This window comes from Bos taurus, chromosome 3 (assembly GCF_002263795.3).
Source record: "Bos taurus isolate L1 Dominette 01449 registration number 42190680 breed Hereford chromosome 3, ARS-UCD2.0, whole genome shotgun sequence".
NCBI lineage: Eukaryota > Metazoa > Chordata > Mammalia > Artiodactyla > Bovidae > Bos > Bos taurus.
In genome coordinates, this window is record NC_037330.1 from 50,798,369 (window position 1) to 50,821,667 (window position 23,299).

At 35.5% G+C, this 23,299-nt stretch overlaps 1 protein-coding gene across 12 annotated transcripts in view; it reads left to right on the forward strand.

Moving 5' to 3' along the window:
- Nucleotides 1–23,299, forward strand: part of EVI5 (ecotropic viral integration site 5) — a 234,397-nt gene that overhangs the window by 110,823 nt on the left and 100,275 nt on the right. For 8 of the 12 annotated variants that reach the window (XM_005204328.5, XM_059885080.1, XM_059885081.1 and 5 more), the window contains 3 exons: nucleotides 5,446–5,499; nucleotides 7,344–7,376; nucleotides 7,930–8,076. In XM_005204328.5, coding sequence (XP_005204385.1) covers nucleotides 5,446–5,499; nucleotides 7,344–7,376; nucleotides 7,930–8,076 — 234 coding nt within the window. The remainder of the gene's footprint in view (nucleotides 1–5,445; nucleotides 5,500–7,343; nucleotides 7,377–7,929; nucleotides 8,077–23,299) is intronic. The other 4 variants (XM_059885083.1, XM_059885088.1, XM_059885086.1 and 1 more) reach the window with 2 other exon arrangements.

A 23,299-nucleotide genomic window follows, 5' to 3' on the forward strand; every position in this document is an offset into this window, starting at 1 on the left:
ATGCGACCCCATGGTCTGCAGCCTACCAGGCTCCTCCATCCATGGGATTTTCCAGGCAAGAGTACTGGAGTGGGGTGCCATTGCCTTCTCTGATTCATACACGACTACTGGAAAAATCATAGCTTTGACTAGATGGACCTTTGTTGGCAAAGTAATGTCTCTGCTTTCTAACATGCTGTCTAGGTTGGTCATAGCTTTTCTTCCAAGGAGCAAGTGTCTTTTAATGTCATGACTGCAGTCACCATCTACAGTGATTTTTGAGCCCCAAAAATAAAGTTTGTCACCTTTTACATTGTTTCCTCATCTGTTTGCCATGAAGTGATGGGACCAGTGCCATGATCTTAGTTTTCTGAATGTTGAGTTTTAAGCCAACTTTTTCACTCTCCTCTTTCACTTTCATAAAGAGGCTCCTTAGTTCTTCACTTTCTGCCCTAAGGGTGGTGTCATCTGCATATTTAGGTTATTGATATTTCTCCTGGCAGTCTTGCTTCCAGCTTGTGCTTCATCCAGCCCAGCATTTCTCATGATGTACTCTGCATGTAAGTTAAATAAGCAGGGTGACAAAATACAGCCTTGACGTACTCCCTTCCCAATTTGGAACCAGTCTGTTGTTCCATGTCTGGTTCTAACTGTTGCCTCTTGACCTGCATACAGATTTCTCAGGAGGCAGGTCAGGTGGTCTGATATTCCAATCTCTTGAAGAATCTCCCACAGTTTGTTGTGATCCACGCAGTCAAAGGCTTAGTGGCATGGTCAATAAAGCAGTAGTAGATGTTTTTCTGGAACTCTCTTGCTTTTTCAGGGATCCAACGGATGTTGGCAGTTTGGTGTCTGGTTCCTCTGCCTTTTCTAAATCCAGCTTGAACATCTGGAAGTTCACAGTTCATGTACTGTTGAAGCCTGACGTGGAGAATTTTGAGCATTATTTTGCTAGCATGTGAGATGAGTGCAATTGTGCAGTAGTTTGAGCATTCTTTGGCATTGCCTTTCTTTGGGATTGGAATGAAAGCTGACCTTTTCCAGTCCTGTGCCAACTGCTGAGTTTTCCAATTTTGCTGGCACATTGAGTGCAGCACTTTCACAGCATCATCTTTTAGGATTTGAAATAGCTCAACTAGAATCCATCACCTCCACTAGCTTTTTTCATAGTGATGCTTTCTAAGGCCCACTTGACTTCACATTCCAGGATGTCTGGCTCTAGGTGAGTGATCACACCATCGTGATTATCTGGGTCGTGAAGGTCATTTTTGTATAGTTCTGTGTATTCTTGCCACCTCTTCTTCATATCTTCTGCTTCTGTTAGGTCCATGCTGTTTCTGTCCTTTATTGAGCCCATCTTTGCATGAAATGTTGCCTTGGTATCTCTAATTTTCTTGAAGAGATCTCTAGTCTTTCCCATTCTATTGTTTTCCTCTATTTCTTTGCACTGATCACTGAGGAAGGCTTTCTTATCTCTCCTTGCTATTCTTTGGAACTCTGCATTCAGGTGTGTATATCTTTTCTTTTCTCCTTTACCTTTCACCTCTCTTCTTTTCACAGCTACTTGTAAGGCCTCCTCAGACAACCAGTTTGCCTTTCTTTTTCTTGGGGATGGTCTTGATCCCTGTCTCCTGTACAATGTCATGAACCTCCATCCATAGTTCTACAGGCACTCTATCAGATCTAATCCCTTGAATTTATTTAGTCACTTCAGTGTATAATCATAAGATACTATGTAGATAATTAGTTCACAGGAAGGAGAGAAAATGTAAAAATATATGGGCAAAAAAGTAGGTAAGGTGTCAGATGTGGTTGTGGGATGTAGTGAAATTCTATTTTGATTGTTTCTAATTGTTTCTGTAATTCTATTTTAATTTTTTCATGAGCTCAGAAACAAGATTATCATCTGAGAGTGACAGTAGGGTGTGAAGGGTTGCTGTTTGAAGAGGGGAAGGTATGAAATAGTGATCTAAGAGGGTGGGAGAAAGAGTGGACTAAGGACACATTATTATTGCTAGGATGCATTGAGTCCAGCTGAATTTAGTGATTGTTAATTGAAATAAACTTCTTGGTTTTATTTTTCTTTGATTGTATTTACTGGCTGAGGCTCAGAATTGTTAGTGTGTTTTGATCCAGAGTGGTGGTTTCCCAGGCAATGCTGACTACTAAAGGAGAGAAGGGATAGGGGAAATAAAAGCAGGGGAGAGTCTGCAGTGATTGGAAATTGAACTTTGGGAAGAAAGGATATTAGGGAATGAGAGACAGTGAAAACTTGGTAGGATCAATGAATTATCCCAACTAAAAACATTATTATTGTATTTGGGTTATTTCATAAAATGAATAAGCTGGAAAGAATAGAGTGAGTTGTTTGAAGCTAATATTCCTCGATTTTGGGATATTTCGGTTGTTTTCATCATTAAAAAATAATGCTTATAGTTTCCATCTTTGTATATAAAGTTTTGTGGTATCTTGTATTTCCATTGTTGTTGTTATTTAGTGGTTAAATCCTATTTGACTCTTTTGCGACCCCGTGGATTGTAGCCCACCAGACTCCTCTGTCCATGCAGTTCTCCAGGCAAGAATACTGAAGGGGGTTGCCATTTCCTTCTGCAAGGGATCTTCCCGACCCTGGGATTGAACCCATGTCTCCTGCTTTAGCAGTCAGATTCTTTACCACTGAGCCACCGGGGAAACCTTTAAAAGCTGTAATTGCTAAAATACTGTCAAGGTAACCCTGAAACAGTCTTTAATAACTCATAAAGACTATTATATATTTTCCGTCTCCTCAGGAAGTGGATATCACACACGTGAGGAATTGATGATTTATTGATGATAAAAAGTGATATTTGTGTAGGTGCTATAGGAGAACATATTTGTATAGGGGAAAATGAATTTAGGATTTATTTGTAGCAAAATTTCAGAAAATTTAAATGGTGTGAGAAGGGAAATCAAAGTGTTTTTAGTTTTAAATTTTATTATTTTATAATCATTTCAAGTGTAAACTTTATTCTCTTAATTGTTTGGTTGAACTTTACTTCCTAAGTCTTTTAGAATAAACAAAATGCTACTTTTTTTTTCAAGAAATATGTTGAAAAGATACTGAGAATGTTTATTTCTTTAGCTTTCCAGACTTTAGCAGCATTTAATAGTTGTTTATTTGTGTAGACCGTTTTACTGTATGTAATATGAGTTGCCAAGAAGTATTTTATTCTCCTCAAACTATTTTGTCATCTGAGAGCACATATAAGGTAATATCTATTCATATCACCTAAATATATTCTAGTGAATAGAGCAAGAAAATTTAATTTGCAGAGTATATTTGGAATAACTCTAAGATGTATTCCACTTTATGGTCTACCCAATAAGAGAACAATAATTTGTAGTCTTTTGTTACGAGATTTTATGTTATGTGTTCAGTTGCTCAGTTGTGTCCTACTCTTTGTGGCCCCATGGACTGCCCATGGGGTTTCCCAGGCGAGAATACTAGGGTGGGGTGCCATTTTAGTCCTTACTGACAAAATAATAGATCGAATCATAGAAAAATTTTCCGAGGAAGATATTTTTAGCAGAAAGTTAGAGAAAAGTAGGGTTGAAAGAAAGTTAGATTGAGCTCTAGAGCAAATTGGTACAGAAAGGTAAGAGGGAGTTTGAAATTACAGTGACGGCAAAATGAAGGTATGACTTATATTGGTGACTATACAAAAAGACGATGATTTTTTTTAAATGTAGAGTGATTTTTTTGTATATCTGACTTACAATGATGTGTTAAATTTTGCTGTATAGCAAAGTGATTCAGTTGCACGCATATATATTCTTTTTCATATTATTTTCCATTATGTTGTCACGATATTAACTATCATCCTCTCTGCTGTACAGTAGGACCTTGTTGTTTATCCACCCTGTATGTAGTAGTTTGCATCTGCTAGTCCCAAACTCCCAGTCCATCCCTTCCCCATCTGCAGTCTCCCCTTTAGCAGCCACAAGTCTGTTCTCTATGTCTGTGTGTCTATTTTGTTTCATGGATATGTTCATTAGTGTCGTATTTTAGATTCCACTTATAAGTGATATCATATAGTATTTGTGTTTCTCATTCTGACATACTTCACATAGTATGACCGTCCTTGTCGCAAGTGGCATTTTATCATTCTTTTTATGGCTACTGAGTAATATTCCATTGTGTATGTGTACCACATCTTCTTTATCCATTCATCTATTGATAAACATCTAGGTTGTTTGCATGTCTTGGCTATTGTAAATACTGCTGCTGTGAACATGGTGCATATATCTTCTTGAATTACAGTTTTGTCTTGATATACATGGGGATTCCCAGGTGGTGCAGTGATAAAGAATCCACCTGCCAGTGCAGGAGATGCAAGAGATGTGGGTTTGATTCCTGGGTTGGGAAGATCCTCGGGAGTAGCAAATGGTAACCCACTCCAGTATTCTTGCCTGAAAAATTCCATGGACAAAGAAGTGTGGCGGGCTACAGACCATGGGGTCACAAAGAATTGGACATAACTGAACAACTGAGCACACACACTTGATACGTATGCCCAGGAGTGGGATTGCAGGATCGAATGACAACTCAATTTTTAATTTTTTGAGAACCTCCATATTGTTTTCCATAGTGACTGCACCAATTTATAGGATGTTAGATTTAATACTTAATAGCAGTAATTTGACAGAGTTTTGAGAGTTGGGCATTGAATAGTTAGGTGCAGAGTTTTTTTTTAAATCAGGTTTTACTTTTAACTGTAGGAAAATGCTAATAATTAAGTTTGACGCAACTCATGATAAATAATTCATTTGATGAAATCAACTCATTATATTTTCAGAGTGGAAATTTGCAACTTTGCATGTACAGCACATTATAATTGGAAGCTGATCTAGTTTTAAACTGACAATTTGATATTTATCCCATTAATATACATTTTTCAGGTTTCTTATTTGATAATAGACGATTATTATTTACGTTGTCATTGTAGGAGATAAAAATGAGTAAGAATCTTTTCTATCTAATGGGGATGTTAAGACATACAAGAAAATACTGGGAATTCCCCGGCAGTCCAGTGGTTAGGACTCTGTACTTTCAGTGCTGAGGACCTGGGTTCAGTCCCTGGTCGAGAAACTAAGATCCTGTAAGCTGCAAGGTGAGGCCAAAAAAAAAAAGTAAAAGTAAATACTGATTATGAGTCCTTTTGCTAGGTACTGAAAAGAAAGAGATTATTTCTGTATGTACTCTAGCTTATATTTAAAATTCAAACATAGGCAGAATGATAAATATGGTCAATTCTTTTTCCATGCATTTCTTACTCTGAGCCTTTAAGAATTTCACAGATGATAATGTAGCCATTTCTTAGACTCTTTTCCAGTTTATTAAAGGTAGTACATTTTATGGACTATGATTTAGGTGTCATTTTTCTTTCTCAGGAATGTTTGCAAACAAACCTTTGTTTTTTTCTGCAGAGGTTACGAACAGAAAATAGACTTTTAAAACAGCGCATTGAAACATTAGAAAAAGTAAGTAAATTGCTACTTCTGTAAACATCTGTTGAATTCACAATAACTTTTCTATTTTAAATAAAGACTCAAAAATCTAGCACATGTCTCCAAAATTCTGGTACTGACTATTTAGCTTGCATAGCTTAACTAAATAACTTGTCAATAAAAATTGATCATTACTAGTCCTTGAACTCTCAGGCTAAAGTTTCAAACTAAGGTTATTAATAGAGTAACATATTAATATTATTTGTTTTCATTATATAATCTCTAAAAAGTGTGTTCTTCAGGGGTAACCTAATTGAGAATCGATTCTGTATAGTATTTTAAAGATGACTTTCAAATGTTGCCCTGACTGTCCAGACATATATTAAATGTGGCAGTGATTTCTTTAAGGCCTAGGCTTGCTTTAAATTTAGTCAAAATGACCGACTAATTTCTAACATAAAAACTCATGAAGTTTGTTGATTTTCAATTCAGGAATTATGCCTAAACTTTTGGTTCTTAGAATTATTTTGATAACACTTGTTACCTCTTCCTCTCTATTTCATATAAAATAATGGGTAGATATTGCAATTTTGTGTTTTTTTCTTATTATGCTTTTGATATAACTTCTTTTTTAGTCTTCTTCCTGGTGCTGTAAGAATATATTGAGTAATAAAAGCATAGTCTAAGACACTTGTTTTATTAAAGATGTCCTAATTCACAAACCCTTGGTGTGTTTTCTGGTTTTTTTTTTTTTTTACCAAAGATAAGAATTAGTTGTTTAAAAAATACTCCTCATGATATTGCCAAATATCTTAAAATCTTCCCTGAAAATTGATTGGTCAGTATTTAGGAACAAAATGAATGAAGATACAGATTATTTGCATTTTTTCTTTTGTTTGGAAGTGGTTTCATATTAAATAGCATAGCACAAGGACAGGACTTTATTACATATGTATTTTTGTTGTATAATAATTGCAGGTACATTATATTAAGGATATAATGCCTTCATCTTATTAGAGTTGCTTTGAAGATAATTCTGCTTTTTTGGTAACTGCAAAAGGTTGTGCTCTTAATTGTCTTTAAGTCATTTTAATTTTATATATATATATATATTTTTAAACTAAATATTCAGTTTATAGTAAACTATACCTCTTTCTAGGTGGCCTTTTATCTTTGGAGTAAGACATTTTCATAGAGAAAGTATTTTTATTTCCTCAAATCTTGAGAATAATAAAGGTGCTGTTGGAAAGTGTTAAGTTTGGATTTTGCTTCAGAAAATTAAATAGTTTTTTGCTGGCTTATTTGGCCTAGGTGTGTTCTTTAGCACTTAGAATCCTGTAAATACTTAGATACCAATTAAAGTCCATAACCACAATGTTTACTTACTCAGTTAATGCTAGAGTTTATTTCGGTTGAGCTCATTAATATCATTTGTCATATTTTCCTTGCTTTGTTCCTTTGGAAGTTGCTGTTGCACAAATTGCTGTCATACTTTATAAGTGGAATTGCTTACTCAAATTCCTTCTCCCTTTCATATAAATGATTTGACAATATGGATAATGCTAAAAATACTTTAAAAGTATGCTTTAAAGAGAAGATATTGGTTTGTCCCAAATTATGAAAAAAACCCTCTTGGAATTTGTGTTTGGTTTCTTCTAGAAGTACATGATGTTCTCCCATTTATCTTTATTTTGATATATTTTTCTTTAAGAATAGAAATACATACAATAAAAAACTTTTAAAATCTAAATGTCCATTTTAATTGCAATGAAAAGTAGGTGGAATTTGGGTATGTGTTGTTTCTTCTTATTCCTAATTTTATCACCTTTGTTTTATTTCTGTCTCTTACATTCCTATCTGAATTTTTCCTTTTGTAGGAAAGTGCTTCCTTGGCAGATAGATTGATACAGGTATAGTTTTTTGGTTTTTTTTTTTTAAGCATTTTCTCTAACATCTAAGGGAAGTCCTAAACCTAGAAATTCATATTTTAATGCATGCAATTTTACATGCATTTTTCTGGAAGTAATTTTTGGGTGGTATCTATGGTTGTAAACTTAATTTTTGATAACAATGTGTTACTTTTATTAAAATAAGCCCATCTTTTGCACGTTTTAGAGCTAACCTTATTTTAAAGTATTTATTTCAAAATGGCAATCAGTGGATTCTGCAAAATTAACCACTATTCATTGAAAACATTAGTCCTGCATGTACAGTAATATTGCATGAATTGAATTTTTATTGACTGAAAGAGGAATTGTTCTTAAGATTATCAGATGAATTTTTCATTGAGTCTCCCAAAATTTGCTGGAGCAATAAGCTGCTGGCTAATGATTACTTAGGTTATTCTGTTTTCTGAGGTGATTTTTTTTTTAACATGTCAAAGTAAGTAACTAAAGCTCACAAAGGCAGTCTTTCTTGAATCTGTCCTAAATTGCTTTACACACACAAAAATTATGTCCTAAGGGACAAGTGACAAGAGCCCAGGAGGCTGAGGAAAACTACCTCATAAAACGGGAGCTGGCCACCATCAAACAGCAGAGTGATGAGGCCAGTGCTAAACTGGAGCAAGCTGAAAATACCATCAGGAAGCTCCAGCACCAACAACAATGGGTAAGGAGTCTGGTAGTGTTTTTTCTCACCTTCCTCATCCCCTTCCTTTAAACTTTTTTTTTAAGCACAACTTCTGTGCTCTAGTTTTTTAACAATTTTGTTTTCTACTGTAATTGAATTCTTAATCAATTTTAAGTTTTATAATACTTAGGGGTCTTATTGTGGCCTAAAGCCTCCTCGTTCTAACATTTTTTTTTTCTGTTTACACAGTTTTGTTAGAAATGGGTATTATTTTGTTTCCTTACATTATGTTTTCAGTCACAGCAAATAAGTGGTGTTTGTCAGACCTGCTTTTTAGGTTTTAGATATCTGTTTCATAAAAAGTAGTTTTTCATTTTACAAATTAAAAGATTAATTTGTAAATCTTTTGCCAGTTTTTGTTAATTGTGTACATAAGATACTACCTAACATATAGAAAATACATAAATACCTCATTTAGATCTTTGATAATATGGTGATTTATGTCTTAGAAATACTGTAGTCCTCATACATCGAGGCATTAAATTATGGGTTCAGTTGTATGCTTACGTTTTTTCCAGAAGAGAGAAATTGTCAAAATGAAAAAAAAAAAAAAAAGATTTAAAAAATATTAGTTAACTATCTTTGCGACCCCATGGACTGTAGCCTATCAGGCTCCTCAGTCCATGGAATTTTCCAGGCATGAGTACTGGAGTTGGTTGCCATTTCCTTCTCCATAACTTACAGTAGTAAACTGCTACTGATCATAGAACTATCCTCAGGTATCTTTTGTAACTTAGATACTATTTTCCATTGGCAAATTCAGACCAGTGTGATCTTAATCAAAAATTTGGAAGTTAAAAAAAACCCAACTATATGAGAGTTGAAAAGCCAGCTGTTTATCTTTGAGAATATATTATTTCTTATTTCAGCTTTCTGTTTTCAAGTAAGAGTTGGATTGTAACAGGAATAGGAAGAAAAAGTGTTAAACTTATAACTCTATATGGGTCTGTAAAGCAAAAAGAATGACTTCAAAGTTGGGTGTTATTTTTATTCAGAAAAATTAAGAACTTGTATTCTCTTCTGAGCATGAAAATCAGAAAACTAAAAGCAAAAAGAAGAAATTGGTAATTGAAAAAAACATAGATTTTTTTCTTATTATGTTGATTGAATATGGTTACCAAAAAATGAATAAAAGAGTGGTCAAAGAATACATTCACTGCTTATTATCTGTGGAAGACTGGTTCCAGGACACTTGAGGATACCAAATTATTGTGTGCTCAAGTCCCTTTTGTAAAAGGCATCATATTTGCATTTAATCTGCATGCATCCTCTCATATACTTTGGTACAGACAAACCTGAATGAACTTTTGGCCAACGTAATAGATTGTACTAGGTATTACTATTATAAATCATCTCTAGGTTACTTATAATAGTAATACCTAGTACAGTCTATTACGCTGGCCAAAAGTTCATTCAGGTTTGTCTGTACCATCTTACAAACCTGAACGAGCTCTTTGGCCAACCCAATAAATGCTATGTAAATAGTTGCCTTTGTATGACAAATTTAAATTTTGCTTTTTGGTACTTTCTGGAATTTTTTTTCCTGAATATTTTCAACCCATGGTTGGTTGAATCTGCAAGTGCAGAACCTGTGGCTGTGGAAGGCTAGAAGTACTAAGAAGATGGGAACTCAGATGTTTTATTTTGTCTTTGAATGAAATATCAGTAATATCAAAGCATAAAAACAGGAAAAACAGAATTGAGAGGTCATGCGGAGAAGGCAGTGGCACCCCACTCCAGTACTCTTGCCTGGAAAATCCCATGGACAGAGGAGCCTGGTGGGCTGCCGTCTGTGGGGTCGCACAGAGTCGGACATGACTGAAGTGACTTAGTAGCAGCAGCAGTAGCAGCTGAGAATTAAGCTGAACTGAGTTATCAGTGTAATCTGATTTTGTCATGAGGAAAGATAAATACTATGTTTACATTTAGTATAAGCTACAGTCTTAATAAAATACATTAGAATCATGAATTGTTAGTTTTTTACATAGTTTTTCAAATAATAAGACCTGTGGATAGATATGTATCAAAGATTAAAAAAATACTGGTTTATAATGAAAGAGCTAAGAGAGCAGACAAAAGCAGCCAGAATGAACTGAAACTTTTGAAAATAGTCAAGTGTAAAAAAAGAATATTTGTACTCTAATTCAGGGACAGTTCAGTTCAGTTCAGTCGTTCGGTCATGTCCGACTCTTTGCGACCCCATGAACCACAGCACACCAGGCCTCCCTGTCCATCACCAACTCCCAAAGTCCACCCAGACCAATGTCCATTGAGTCGGTGATGCCATCCAACCATCTCATCCTCTGTCATCCCCTTCTCCTCCTGCCCTCAATCTTTCCCAGCATCAGGGTCTTTTCAAATGAGTCCAGCTCTTCGCATCAGGTGGCCAAAGTATTTGGAGTTTCAGCTTCAACATCAGTCCTTCTAATGAACACCCAGGACTGATCTCCTTTAGGATGGACTGGTTGGATCTCCTTGCAGTCCAAGGGACTCTCGAGAGACTTCTCCAACACAGACCCATACTGAGGGCCTATGATACAGCAAGTAGAAAGCAAATCTCTACTTCAATTTTGTTACCATCTAAGCAAGCATTCTCTTAAACTGAAATAAACTGTAAAGCAGATGTATAAAACAGCAATGCACAAAAATAGGTGAAAATATCAGAGCCTTGGTTAAAATTTCAACTTCAAAGTAAAGTGTATATCTCTGGGTAATCAGTTATCAGGATGATCACAGGAATATTACTTTTTTAAAAGGATCTTACAAAATAAGAGATACTAAAGGCTTTGAGGTTGGCAACTGCAGCTAAGTAATAATGGCTGGATATCTCAAAAGAAGATCGGTGACCTTGATAATGCTTCATTAAAAATTCCTGAAGCATGTGATTTGTGAATAAATAGAAAAATAACTTATATTAACTGAATGCTAATTTACTCTGTATGTCATAACAAACTAACTTTATTTCTGTAATAAACAGAAATTCTTAGAAGTTATTGGTAGTCTCTCTCATGATATCATTCTTGACAGAGTAGAAAAATATAGATGGAATTAGTAAACAAGTGGTTTTACAAGTGACTGTGTCAAAACGGCTATTCATGTTGAAGAGATATCAGAGGTCTTTGTCTCCTAAGTCTGTGCTTCAAATATATATTATTTAAATCTTCATGTAAAGGTATGTTTAAAGTTTATATATGAAATATTTTAGGAATGTAGGTAATATGCTAATGGTGAGTCAAGATTTCAAAATATTTAAACAGTCTGTTCAGAATAAGAAACTAAATAAAAGATTATCTCATAGAAATAAATGTATAGTTTTGTCTTGAAGTTTAAATCTTAAAGATATATCTTAGTGATGCTTTATGTAACAAAACCTTGAAATTGAGAATCAGGAATTACCAGTAATAATATGATACTCCCCAAATCCCAAGTATAGTGTTCTATAAGTAGCTTGTAGAAACTTGGTGGTGTTGTATCTAGTTTGAATACCAAAACTCATATGAAATGTTTACAGACTGTATTATGGCAAGTTTAGGAAGATGTGGAATCCCTGGATATTTTTAGATTCCACTAAAGAAGGTTTTAAAGATCATCATAGGTAGTTATTTTTAAGTATTGGAGAGGTGAGTTTATGGAAAAGTAGTTAGTCTCTTTTGATATTGCTTCAGAGGCAGAATGTGTTTAAGATCCAAAGATACAAAATCTTATTGGAATTTTGACAAATGGAATAATTTCTTTGCAAGGTACTGAGAATACCACTTCTTGAAACTGACCAACTGACATTGCTAAATGTCTTGATTACAGCCTTCCAATATAACATCATGAAGTCTTCAAAATTCTCTAAGGTTTTCAAGTTTATTCCAGCAGGAGATATTGAATTACCAATATAATCAACCACCATCACCACCCTCTACTGCCAGTAGTGTCATTTTATATGATATACATAGCTTTGGATTTCATATAGGGAACTGAATTCTAATCCTGTTTTGCTAGCTTTGTGACTTTGGATACTCAGGATTGGGTTTCTTTTCTTTTCCAAAATGATTGTATAAGGCTAAACCATGTCAAGTCTTTCTCTTTAATTTTTTAAATGAACTTTGTTGAGGTATAAGTTACATGCAATCAAATTCATCAAATTAAAATATATGGTTTGATGTGTTTTGGACATTAGCTGTATAACCTTCACAGTCAAAATACAGAGCATTTCCATCACCCCCACAATTTCCTTCATGTCCCTTTGCATTTCACCTTTTCACTCCCAGCAGCCTTTCTGCTTTCTGTCACTGTAGTTTTGCCTTTTTTAGAATTTCATATAAATGGAATTGTAAGGTATGAGGCTTCTGTGTCTGGCTTCTTGCACTTAACATATTCACCCACTTTTTTTCTTCTTGAAAATTTTTTTCTTCATTATGGTAAAATAGACACAACATAAGATGTACCATTTAAGTGCTCAGGTCAGTGGCACTAAATATACTTTTACTGTTGTATGACAATAACTACTGTATTTCTAGAGCTTTGTCATCATCTCAGACAGAAACTTTGTACCCATTAAAAAATAACTGTCCTTTGCACCTCCACCTCTTCACCCTTGGTAACCTCCATTGTATCATATAAGTAGAGTCATATAATATTCATCCTTTTGTATCTGGCTTATTTCATTTAACATAATGCTTTCAAGGCTCATCCTTGTTGTAGCATTGCATTAATATCAGAATTTCCTTAGTTTTTACTGTGGCTGCATAATATTCCATTGTATGCGTATATATTTTGTTTACCCACTCATCCGTTTATGGTCATTTTGGTTGTTTCTACTTTTTGGCTGTCATGAATAATACTGCTGTGATCATTGATCATTAACACACAAATATCTGTTTGTGTCCCTGCTTTTAATTCTTTTGACTATATACCTAGAAGCAGAGTTGCTGCATCAAATGGTAATTCCATGTTTAACTTTTTGTAGAATCAGCAGACTATTTTCCACAGCTGCTGCATCATTTCACATTCCCACCAGCAATGTACAAGGGTTCCAATTAATTTCTCTACATCCTCAACAACTCTTGTTCTTTGCTTTGCTTTTTTTCTTTACTGTTTTTATTTAAAGAAAAAATAGCCATCCTCATGGTAGATGTTAAGTGATAATTCATTATGGTACATAGGAGTAAATTTAACTAGGAAGATGAAAGACTGCACTGAAGACTATGAATCATTGTTTATCCATTCATCTGTTGATGAAAGAAATTAAGGCATAAATAAATGGAAAGACCCCATGTTCATATATTGGAAGATTCATATTATTAAGATGTCAGTGCTACCTAATATGATGTATAGATTTAATTCTGTCAACCCTATCAGTCTTTTACAGAAATGAGAAAACTTATCCTGAAGTTCACATGGAATTGCAAAGAGCTCTAAATAGGGAAAACAATCTTGAAAAAGAACGGAGTTGGCAGACTCACATTTCCCAATTAGAGAACTTACTACAGAGCTAGAATAATCAAAACAATGTGGCAAGAAGATAGAAATATAGATCACTGAAGTAGAAATTGAGAGTTCGGAAATAAGCCAATACATCTATGGCCAATTGATTTTCAAAAAAGGTTACCAAGACCAATTGGTAAGGAAGAATAGGTTCTTTAACAAATGGTTCTTGGAAAACAGGATATCCCCATGCAAAAAAATAAACTTAGACTCTTATCATACACCACATTAAAAAATTACTCAAAATGAATATCAGCCATCTTTGTGCTTTTAAAACACATAAAGATAAACCTTCATGAGCTCAGATATGGCAGTGGATTCTTAGATATGAATTCTTTGGCACCAAAAGGATGAGCAACAACCACCACCAAAAAACAGGTAAACTGAACTTCAAAAGTAAACCCTTTGAGCATCAAAGAACATTATCCAGAAAATGAAAAGACAGCCAACAAAATGGTAGAGAATATTTGCAAATCACATATTTAATTGTTTAGCATCTAGAATGTATAGAAGACTCTGAACAAAAAGACTGCTGCTGCTGCTGCTGCTGCTGCTAAGTCGCTTCAGTCGTGTCCAACTCTGTGTGACCCTGTAGACGGCAGCCCACCAGGCTCTGCCATCCCTGGGATTCTCCAGGCAAAACACTGGAGTGGGTTGCCATTGCCTTCTCCATTGTGTGAAAGTGAAAAGTGAAAGTGAAGTCGCTCAGTCGCATCCAACTTGTAGCAACCCCATGGACTGCAGCCTACCAGGCTCCTCCATCCATGGGATTTTCTAGGCAAGAGTACTGGAGTGGCTTGCCATTGCCTTCTCCAGAACAAAAAGACTACTCAGTTTTAAAATGAACAGAGAATTATACAGCATCAACCAAGACATGGAAACAACCTACGTGTCCACCAGTGGATGAATGGATAAAGAAAATGATACACATAAACACACACAATACACCCTTGCATGCTAGAATATTATTCAGCCATGAAAACAATGAAATCTTGCTATTTGCAACAACACAGATGGACATTGAAGGCATTATGCTAAGAGAAATGTCAGATAGTGTAGGCACATATCACATGACTCACTTATATGTGAACCCAAAAACAAAAAGTCCAAGCTCATAGATAGAGACAATAGATTGGTAGTTTCAAGAGATGAGAGGATGAGTGAAATGTAGTTAAGGGAATCAAAAGGTAGAGATTTCCAGTTATAAATAAGTCATGGGAATGTAGTACACAACATGGTGATTATAGTTGACAATACTATATTGCACATTTGAAAGTTGCTGAGAATAGGTTTTGAAAGTGCAAAATTGTAACTGCGTATGGTGATGAATGTTAGACATTGTGATGGTCCTTTCGCAATTTATACGAATACCAAACCATGATTTTGTACAGCTATAGTTAATATAATGTTATACGTCAATTGTATTTCAGTAAGACATTTTTTTAAGTAGGCAGAAGACTTAAATAGACCTTTTTCCAAAGAAATATACAAAAGGCAACAAACATTTGAAAAGATCCTCAACATCATTAAGCTTTAAAATCACCTCTCAATTACTTAAAAATGACTACTTAAAGCATTGGCTAGTGAAAAATTTATAGCATCGAATGCTTATATTAGGAAAGGAAAAAGTCTCAAACCAACAATCTATTCTTCTACCTTAAGAAACTAGATTTGTCCAAGAAAATTAAACCTAAAGCAAGTAGAAGGAACAAGTATAAAGAGAGTAAAAATTAATGAAATTGAAAACAGTATAAAAAAAATAGAGAAAATCTGTGAAACCAAATGCTGGTTCTTTTAAAGCATCAATGAAGTTGATAAAACTGTCTAGACTGACTAAAGACAGAAAAAAATAATAGCCCATTTAGGGATAACATTGGCTTTTTACATATGTAACTAATTTGTCTTGTCTTATACCCTGGATTTGTCTGATTCCTTCTTCATGGTGTCATATCTTCTGTAAACTAGATTCAGTAAATATTTTTAACATTTAGATTATAGATGATGTTGTGAACTTTGCTTTAAATCAGGAATCCCGTAATGTAAGTTCCCACTATTTACTGATGCTGAGTTAGTTTGTCATGCCGAGTTTGGTTACCATACACCCTCTCCCTTGTAAAGGTATGGTTTCTTCTTTGCAATAATTAATATATTGGGAAATACTTTTGTACCAAATAAATATCTTGTCCTCTATTCATCTATTACCTAATGGTTTTAGCATCCTCTGATTGGGTTTTCAAGATGGTGATTTCCATATTTTCTCATTTTTTCCTACTCTGTTAGCTAATGTTTCTCTGTAAAAGAGAATTTTTTCTTTTTTTCCCCTTCAATCTCTCTCTCTCATGTACTTTGAATACTTTTGTATCATTCCAGACTCATGTGCTTTTATTTGTTTTGGTGTTTCATATCATTTTTAATGCAGTTGGTACGATGATATATATTAAACTTTTGAATGGCAGTTTTTAGTATAATTTTAATAGATTTTGAGTATTGATATTCCTTAAAAAGCATTTGTGCAGTACACAATTATTGAATGATTGTCTTTAACAGGTCACTGGTTCCAATGAACTTGATATTGCTGGTTTTCAAAAATGATGTTATTTTATTATAATTTTTTAATTGAAATATGTAGTTGGTTTATAATACTAGTTTCAGGTATGCAACATATTTACTCCATTTAAAGTTATCACAAAGTAATGGCTATATTTTCTTGTGCTGTACAATGATCTGTGTTAATTTATTACTTAGTATTTACTGTACTAAATAAAATTTACTTCCATTTAGTAATTTTAAATGATAAACATTAAACTAAGCATAAGATAAATCCAAGCATTTAGATTAAACTATCCTGGTCAAGGCTATGGTTTTTCCAGTAGTCATGTATGGATGTGAGAGTTGCATTATAAACAAAGCTGAGCACAGAAGAACTGATGCTTTTGAACTATGGTGTTGGGGAAGACTCTTGAGAGTCCTTTAGACTGCAAGGAGATCCAGCCAGTCCATTCTAAAGGAGATCAGTCCTGGGTGTTCATTGGAGGGACTGATGTTGAAGCTGAAACTCCAGTACTTTGGCCACCTGATACGGAGAGCTAGACTCATTTGAAAAGACCCTGATGCTGGGGAAGATTGAGGGCAGGAGGAGAAGGGGACGGCAGAGCATGAGATGGTTGGATGGCATCACCAACTCAATGGACATGGGTTTGGGTGGACTCTGGGAGTTGGTGATGGACAGGGAAGCCTGGCGTGCTTCTGTTCATGGGGTCGCAGAGTCGGACACGACTGAGCGACTGAACTGAACTGATCCCTTGAAGTGTTTGCTATACAATGTTATGCATCAGTTTTCCTAGGAAGCCCATAGAGGTAGAAATGTCCAGTAACATTTCATACAGTCGCATGTCTGACTGTCCCTTTTGAGTGTGTTGAGGCACAGATGTGTTTATGTTGGATGGTTTTTCCTGAGGAGATCTACTGAGTATTGCTTGGTCTATTAATATTTAAAAACTTTTTATCCTACACACGACTGCCTATCATTCAGGTGTCCTGAATAAGTAATCTTTGTCCATCAGTTTATTGGCTAGGATCAGCGTATACAAGAAGGATTGTAATAGTTAACGTTGTTGACTGCTGAAGTGACTGCCTTTCAGATGATTGGGACCTTTGTACCAGGAGGTACTAAACAGGAGGCTAGGCAAGATTTCTTTCGATCTTCCTTCCTCTTCCTATAATTCTAGAAGAAAATATGAAATAATTATGTGATAATTTTAAGAACCAAGGATTTGGTGTGAGGAATAAAAACTAATCGTACTTAGAGTAAACATATGAATATACATTAATAAATTAAAAACTGTTAGTGTACTTGTGAAGTCTTTTAGATAATTCATTTTAGAAAATATGTTTGTTGAGCAGCATTTAGAATTGCCCAAAACCTGATTTTACCTAGTGGGTTTGTTTTTCTTTATGAATATGGAAGTTAATATCTAACATCTCTTCCTGCACAATAAACACTTTTAAACTGTATTTCAGTGACATTTCAAGAAAAAGCCATTTAATTTTTAAAAGCCATGTAATTATTGGTAAGTTTATTTAAATTTCCTAGAAATCCAAAATAGAGTATATTCAGTTCAGTTCAGTTGCTCAGTCATGTCCGACTCTTTGCGACCCCATGAACTGCAGCACGCCAGGCCTCCCTGTCCATCACCAACTCCTGGAGTCCACCCAAACCCATGTCCATCGAGTTGGTGATGCCATCCAGCCATCTTATCCTCTGTTGTCCCCTTCTCCTCCTGCCCTCAATCTTTCCCAGCATCAGGGTCTTTTCAAATGAGTCAGATCTTCACATCAGGTGGCCAAAGTATTGGAGTTTCAGCTTTAAAATCAGTCCTTCCAGTGAACACCCAGGACTGATCTCCCTCAGGATTGCCTGCTTGGATCTCCAAGTCTTCTCCAACACAGTTCAAAAGCATCGATTCTTCGGTGCTCAGCTTTCTTTATAGTCCAACACTCACATCCATACATGACCACTGGAAAAACCATAGCCTTGACTAGACAGACCTTTGTTAACAAAGTAACATCTCTGCTTTTTAATATGCTATCTAGGTTGGTCATAACTTTCCTTCCAAGGAGTAAGCATCTTTTAATTTCATGGCTGCAGTCACCATCTGCAGTGATTTTCGAGCCCAGAAAAATAAAGTCAGCCACTGTTTCCACTGTTTCTCCATCTATTTGCCATAAAGTGATGGGACTGGATGCCATGATCTTAGTTTTCTGAATGTTGAGCTTTAAGCTAACTTTTTAAGCTTGGTAAATTCTTACACTGTTGGTCAGTATGCCTAGAAATCTGAACAGAAGTTTTCTTCCAAAATAATTTTGGCCTTAGTCTAAGATTAAACGTTTTATATTCATATGTAATCATTTCTTTTCAGCCTAAATAATAAATGAATGCTCACTTTAATGGAAATAATTGTTTTCTTAGCATTTTTTTTCATCAGAGTATCTTGCAGTTGAGTATAAAAATAATCAGAGATGATCTTCCACCTTAAAGGATGTATGTAAGTTTTCAGATGTTGGAAATCATTTAAAAAATGATATACCATTTTTTCAAAAAAGTTTAGTGTGGCAAATCTTAAATAGGGCATCCATATTGTTTGGATTTCTTTTAAACAAAGACTACATGGAGCATGTAGGGAGGATTACAAACATCTTTTGGGATCGTATGCTGGGTGGGAGAGCAAGATACAACTTTTTATTTAAATTTTTTTTATCTTCTGATATTTCTTTGCATGGAATCATATTCTTGACCATTTGCCTATGTAATAATAGTTTTCTCAGATGCTTTAGCCGTAACAGTAGAATGTACCATGTGCTGTGTTGTGCTTAGTCACCCAGTGTCCAACTCTTTGCAACCCCATGGACTGTAACCCGCCAGGCACATCTGTCTGTGGGTATTCTCCAGATAAGAATACTCCAGTGGATTGACATGCCCTTCCCCTGGGGATCTTCTTTACTCAGGAATTGAACCTGACTCTCTGGCATCTCCTGCATTGGCAGGCAGATTCTTTACCACTGAGTCACCTGGGAAGCTCTAATTCTTTTTTTTTTTTTTTTTTTTAATTTTATTTTATTTTTAAACTCCACATAATCGTATCAGTTCTTTCCCTGGTGGCTCAGACAGTAAAGAATCTCACTGCAATACAGGAGACCAGTGTTCAATCCTTGGATCGGGAAGATATGCTGGAGAAGGACATGGCTACTCACTCCAGTATTCTTGCCTGGAAAATTCCATGGACAGAGGAGCCTCGCAGGCTACAATCCATGGGGTTGCAAAGAGTCAGACATTACTGAGGGACTAATACTTTCACATATTAAAACAATATATTAAGCTCTAAAAAGTATTATTTCATCCTTTATATGGCTTGCAAGTTATGAATATGGGCTCTGTAATCCATATTCCCAGGTGACAGAATTGCCAATTTCTTTTTACCTTGCTGGGTCTTTTTAGGTTACTTAGGTTAAGTGAGAATACAAAGTGCTTAGCATATGCCTGACATATAATGAGCACTCAGTAGATGTTAGCTGCTGTCATCATTGTTGTTATCATCATAAACTTTAAAAATCTGTTTTGTAGTGAGTGTTACAGGAACATATTAAAATGAAACAGCTGCATGGGAAATGATCAGGGCTTGGGCTCAATGTGATAGTTGTTATTAAACCTCACTTTGAGCTTCTCTTGGCTTTGATGATTTTTTAAAGTAATTTTATTTATTTATTTTGGCTGTGCTGGGTCTTCGTTGCTTTATGGTGTTTTCTCTAGTTGAGGTGAGTAGGGGCTACTCTCTAGTTGCAGTGTGTGGGCTTCTCATTGCAGCAACTTCTCTTGTTGCGGAGGGGCTTAGTTGCTCTGTGGCATGTGAGATCTTCCTGGATCAGGGGTAGAACCTATGTCTCCTGCGTTGGCAGGCAGATTCTTTGCCAGTGAGCCAACAGGGAAGCCCCTTGATGATTTCTTTCTTCTCTCAAAAGTTTATCATTCTTTATTTTTTTTAAATTTAATTTTATTTTTTAACTTTACAATATTGTATTGGTTTTGCCATATATCAAAATGAATCTGCCACAGGTATACATGTGTTCCCCATCCTGAACCCTCCTCCATCCTCCCTCCCCATGACACCTTATCTTTGACAAAGGAGGCAAGAGTATACAATGGATTAAAGACAATCTCTTTAACAAGTGGTGCTGGGAAAACTGGTCAACCACTTGTAAAAGAATGAAACTAGAACACTTTCTAACACCATACACAAAAATAAACTCAAAATGGATTAAAGATCTAAATGTAAGACCAGAAACTATAAAACTCCTAGAGGAGAACATAGGCAAAACACTCTCCAACATACATCACAGCAGGATCCTCTATGACCCACCTCCCAGAATATTGGAAATAAAAGCAAAAATAAACAAATGGGACCTAATTAAACTTAAAAGTTTATCATTCTTTTCCTGACCTCAAGTCAACCTCATATATAAAAGCCCAGTTTTTGTTGATTTGTTTTAAAACTTTCAATGCAGTGTTGTTGGTTTCTAAATTTTTATTGTTTTTTAATTATTTTTTTCTATTTGGTTTGGGAAAACTATAAAGTGAGGTGGACTATCCATGCTAAAAAGTTTTCTGACATGGTACTCGGAATTTTTGTTCCCCAGTGTTCACTTGTTTCATAGCACTGTCGTCATGGCACATCCTCCTGATAAGCGGCTGGAAATGCCCACATGTGCTACAGTTTTTTTTCAGACTGTATGGCACCCATAGCCTTTCTTGATATCTCTTATTCCGCTGGAGGTAGTTAAGTTAAAAGGCTTCATAAAAACAAGAGAAACAAAACTCCTTGTTTTATAAATGACACTCCCCCACCCCCACCCCATGGAAAAATTTTAAAAATTGAAACAGGTATTTTACAGTGCACAGTAATGTCTTTTAACAGTGGCATTTTTATCCCAATTCTGCCACTCAATATTTGTCCTTTTACAAATTACTTCTGTATATAATACAAATTTTTTTATCCTGTATATAATAAAGGATTATTGAAATTTAAGTGAGTTGGTCCTCTGGAAAAATGCTTAGCATAGAATGAGTACTCAATAAGTGGTAGTTATTATTAAGATTAATATTAACATTATTTCATTATTCTATCAGCTTGTTTGGTCAGTGGCATAAATGGCTAATAACCAAAACTTAAAAGACTAAAACTGACAGGTGAAGTTTTAATATCAGAAGTATATCATTTTCCTGATCAAATTTAGATCTGCAAAATTTTGAACAGCAAAATTGGAAATGTAGAAATAAATACCAAATAAGAGAATTCAATTGCAGAAGCTCTGAGCCAATTGAAAGGGACCAAAACCAAGCAAGAATAATAAAACCTCTATAATCAATAAATGTTATCTTATAAAATTTACCCTGTATTAGAGTTCTGCAGAGTAATGAAAGTAATTCCAGTCCAAGGGTAGGAGAAGACTAATGTCCTAGCTCAAGCAGCAGGCAGGAACAGAATGAATCCTCCCTTTTTCTGCTACATGTTCTATTAAGGCCCTGAACAGATTGGCTGGTCCCCACTTACGTTGGGAGGGCAGTCTACTAAGTCATCTGAAAACACCTTCATAGAAACACCCAGAAATAATGTCTAATCTGGGCATCCCATGTGCTAGTCAAGTTGATGAGAATTGACCATCACAAGTCCAGCCTTTGTCAACTTGGCACCCATGTGCATCTTGTTAATCTATACTTAATCTCCAGGTAAAGAAAACAATAAGGTCATAATTCTGCATAACTTCGTACAGTTATGTCCTGAGCATAACCAAATATGTACTAATGCCTTCCCCAGAAGAGGTGGTGAAATTCTTGAGTAATGTTTTCCCTTCTTGATATCTTGTAATTTAATTACAGGATATACTGTAAAATTAACAATACTTAAATGCTATAATATAAAGTCAGTGCATCTTATATTGCATGATAAGAGAACAAGAGAGGAAAGAAAACACACATATTCAAAGAAAACAGAAAACATTCATAGCAAAATTGGGAGGAATTACTCATGGCAGTTGCAGTCCTTATATATGTAAGTCATCATGTGGTAGTATTTGTAACTACCTTCTTCCACTACCCACTCTGTATTCCTTTACCTTCAACAAGCACTTCAGCTGATCATGGTTCTTTGCTTGGTGGGATAACCCAAACCTTGAATCCTGAAGGATCTGGGCCATAAGCAATCCTTCCTGTATTGAATTATTGTAATTTTTTTTTACCTTAATTGCAAGGCATGAAAATATTAGAGACACTTGAAAGGATCTCCTATGTTTCACATATATTCTTCCAAATCTCCACTGTAGTGTAGTGGACTACTCGGTAGTGATCAGTCAGCCAAACCAACACCATAATTCTCTTTTTTTACTCAATGATTCAGATGTGTGAGGACTCAAAGTGGTTTGCCTTAACTTCTAGTTTACTGTCTCTTCATGGAACCATTCCTCCCTCAGGAACTAAGAAATCTAGACCAGCAGAACATAATGTTGCAAAGCAAACATTTGTTGGTGAGTCTGTAGCAGTAATAGTGTCACTCCTATTTACACCCCTTGATTCCTATATCTGTGAATTATGGGGGAAAATGACACTGTATATTGCACAGTGACTCACAGCATATTCATTCTTCTGGAGAACCTTGTCCCAGTCTTGTAAGGTATTGCCACCTAGCTGGCACTGGAAATGAGTTTTCAAATGGTCATTCCACCCTTCTGTCAGTCCAGCTGCTTGATATTAGGGAATTTGATAAGACTGATGAGTTCCACGAGCATGGGCCCATTGCTGCTCTTATTTTGCTATGATGTGCACTCCTTGATCAGAAGCAGCGCTGTGTAGAATACCATCACAGTGGAGAGGCATTCTGTAATTCCACGGATGATAGTTTTGACAGAAGCATTGCATGCTGGGAAAGCAAGTCCATATCCAGAGTAAGTGTGTATTCCAGTAAGAGCAAAACGTCCCTTCCATTTTGGAACTGGTCCAGTATGATTAACCTGCTACCAGGTAGTAGGTTGATTACCCCCGGGAAGGTGTCATATCAGGGGTGTAGTGTTGATCTCTGTTGCTGGCAGATTAGACACTTAGCAGTGGCAGTAACCAGATCACCTTGGTGAGTAGAAATCCGTGTTGCTGAGCCCATGTATAACCTCATTTCCAGCTACT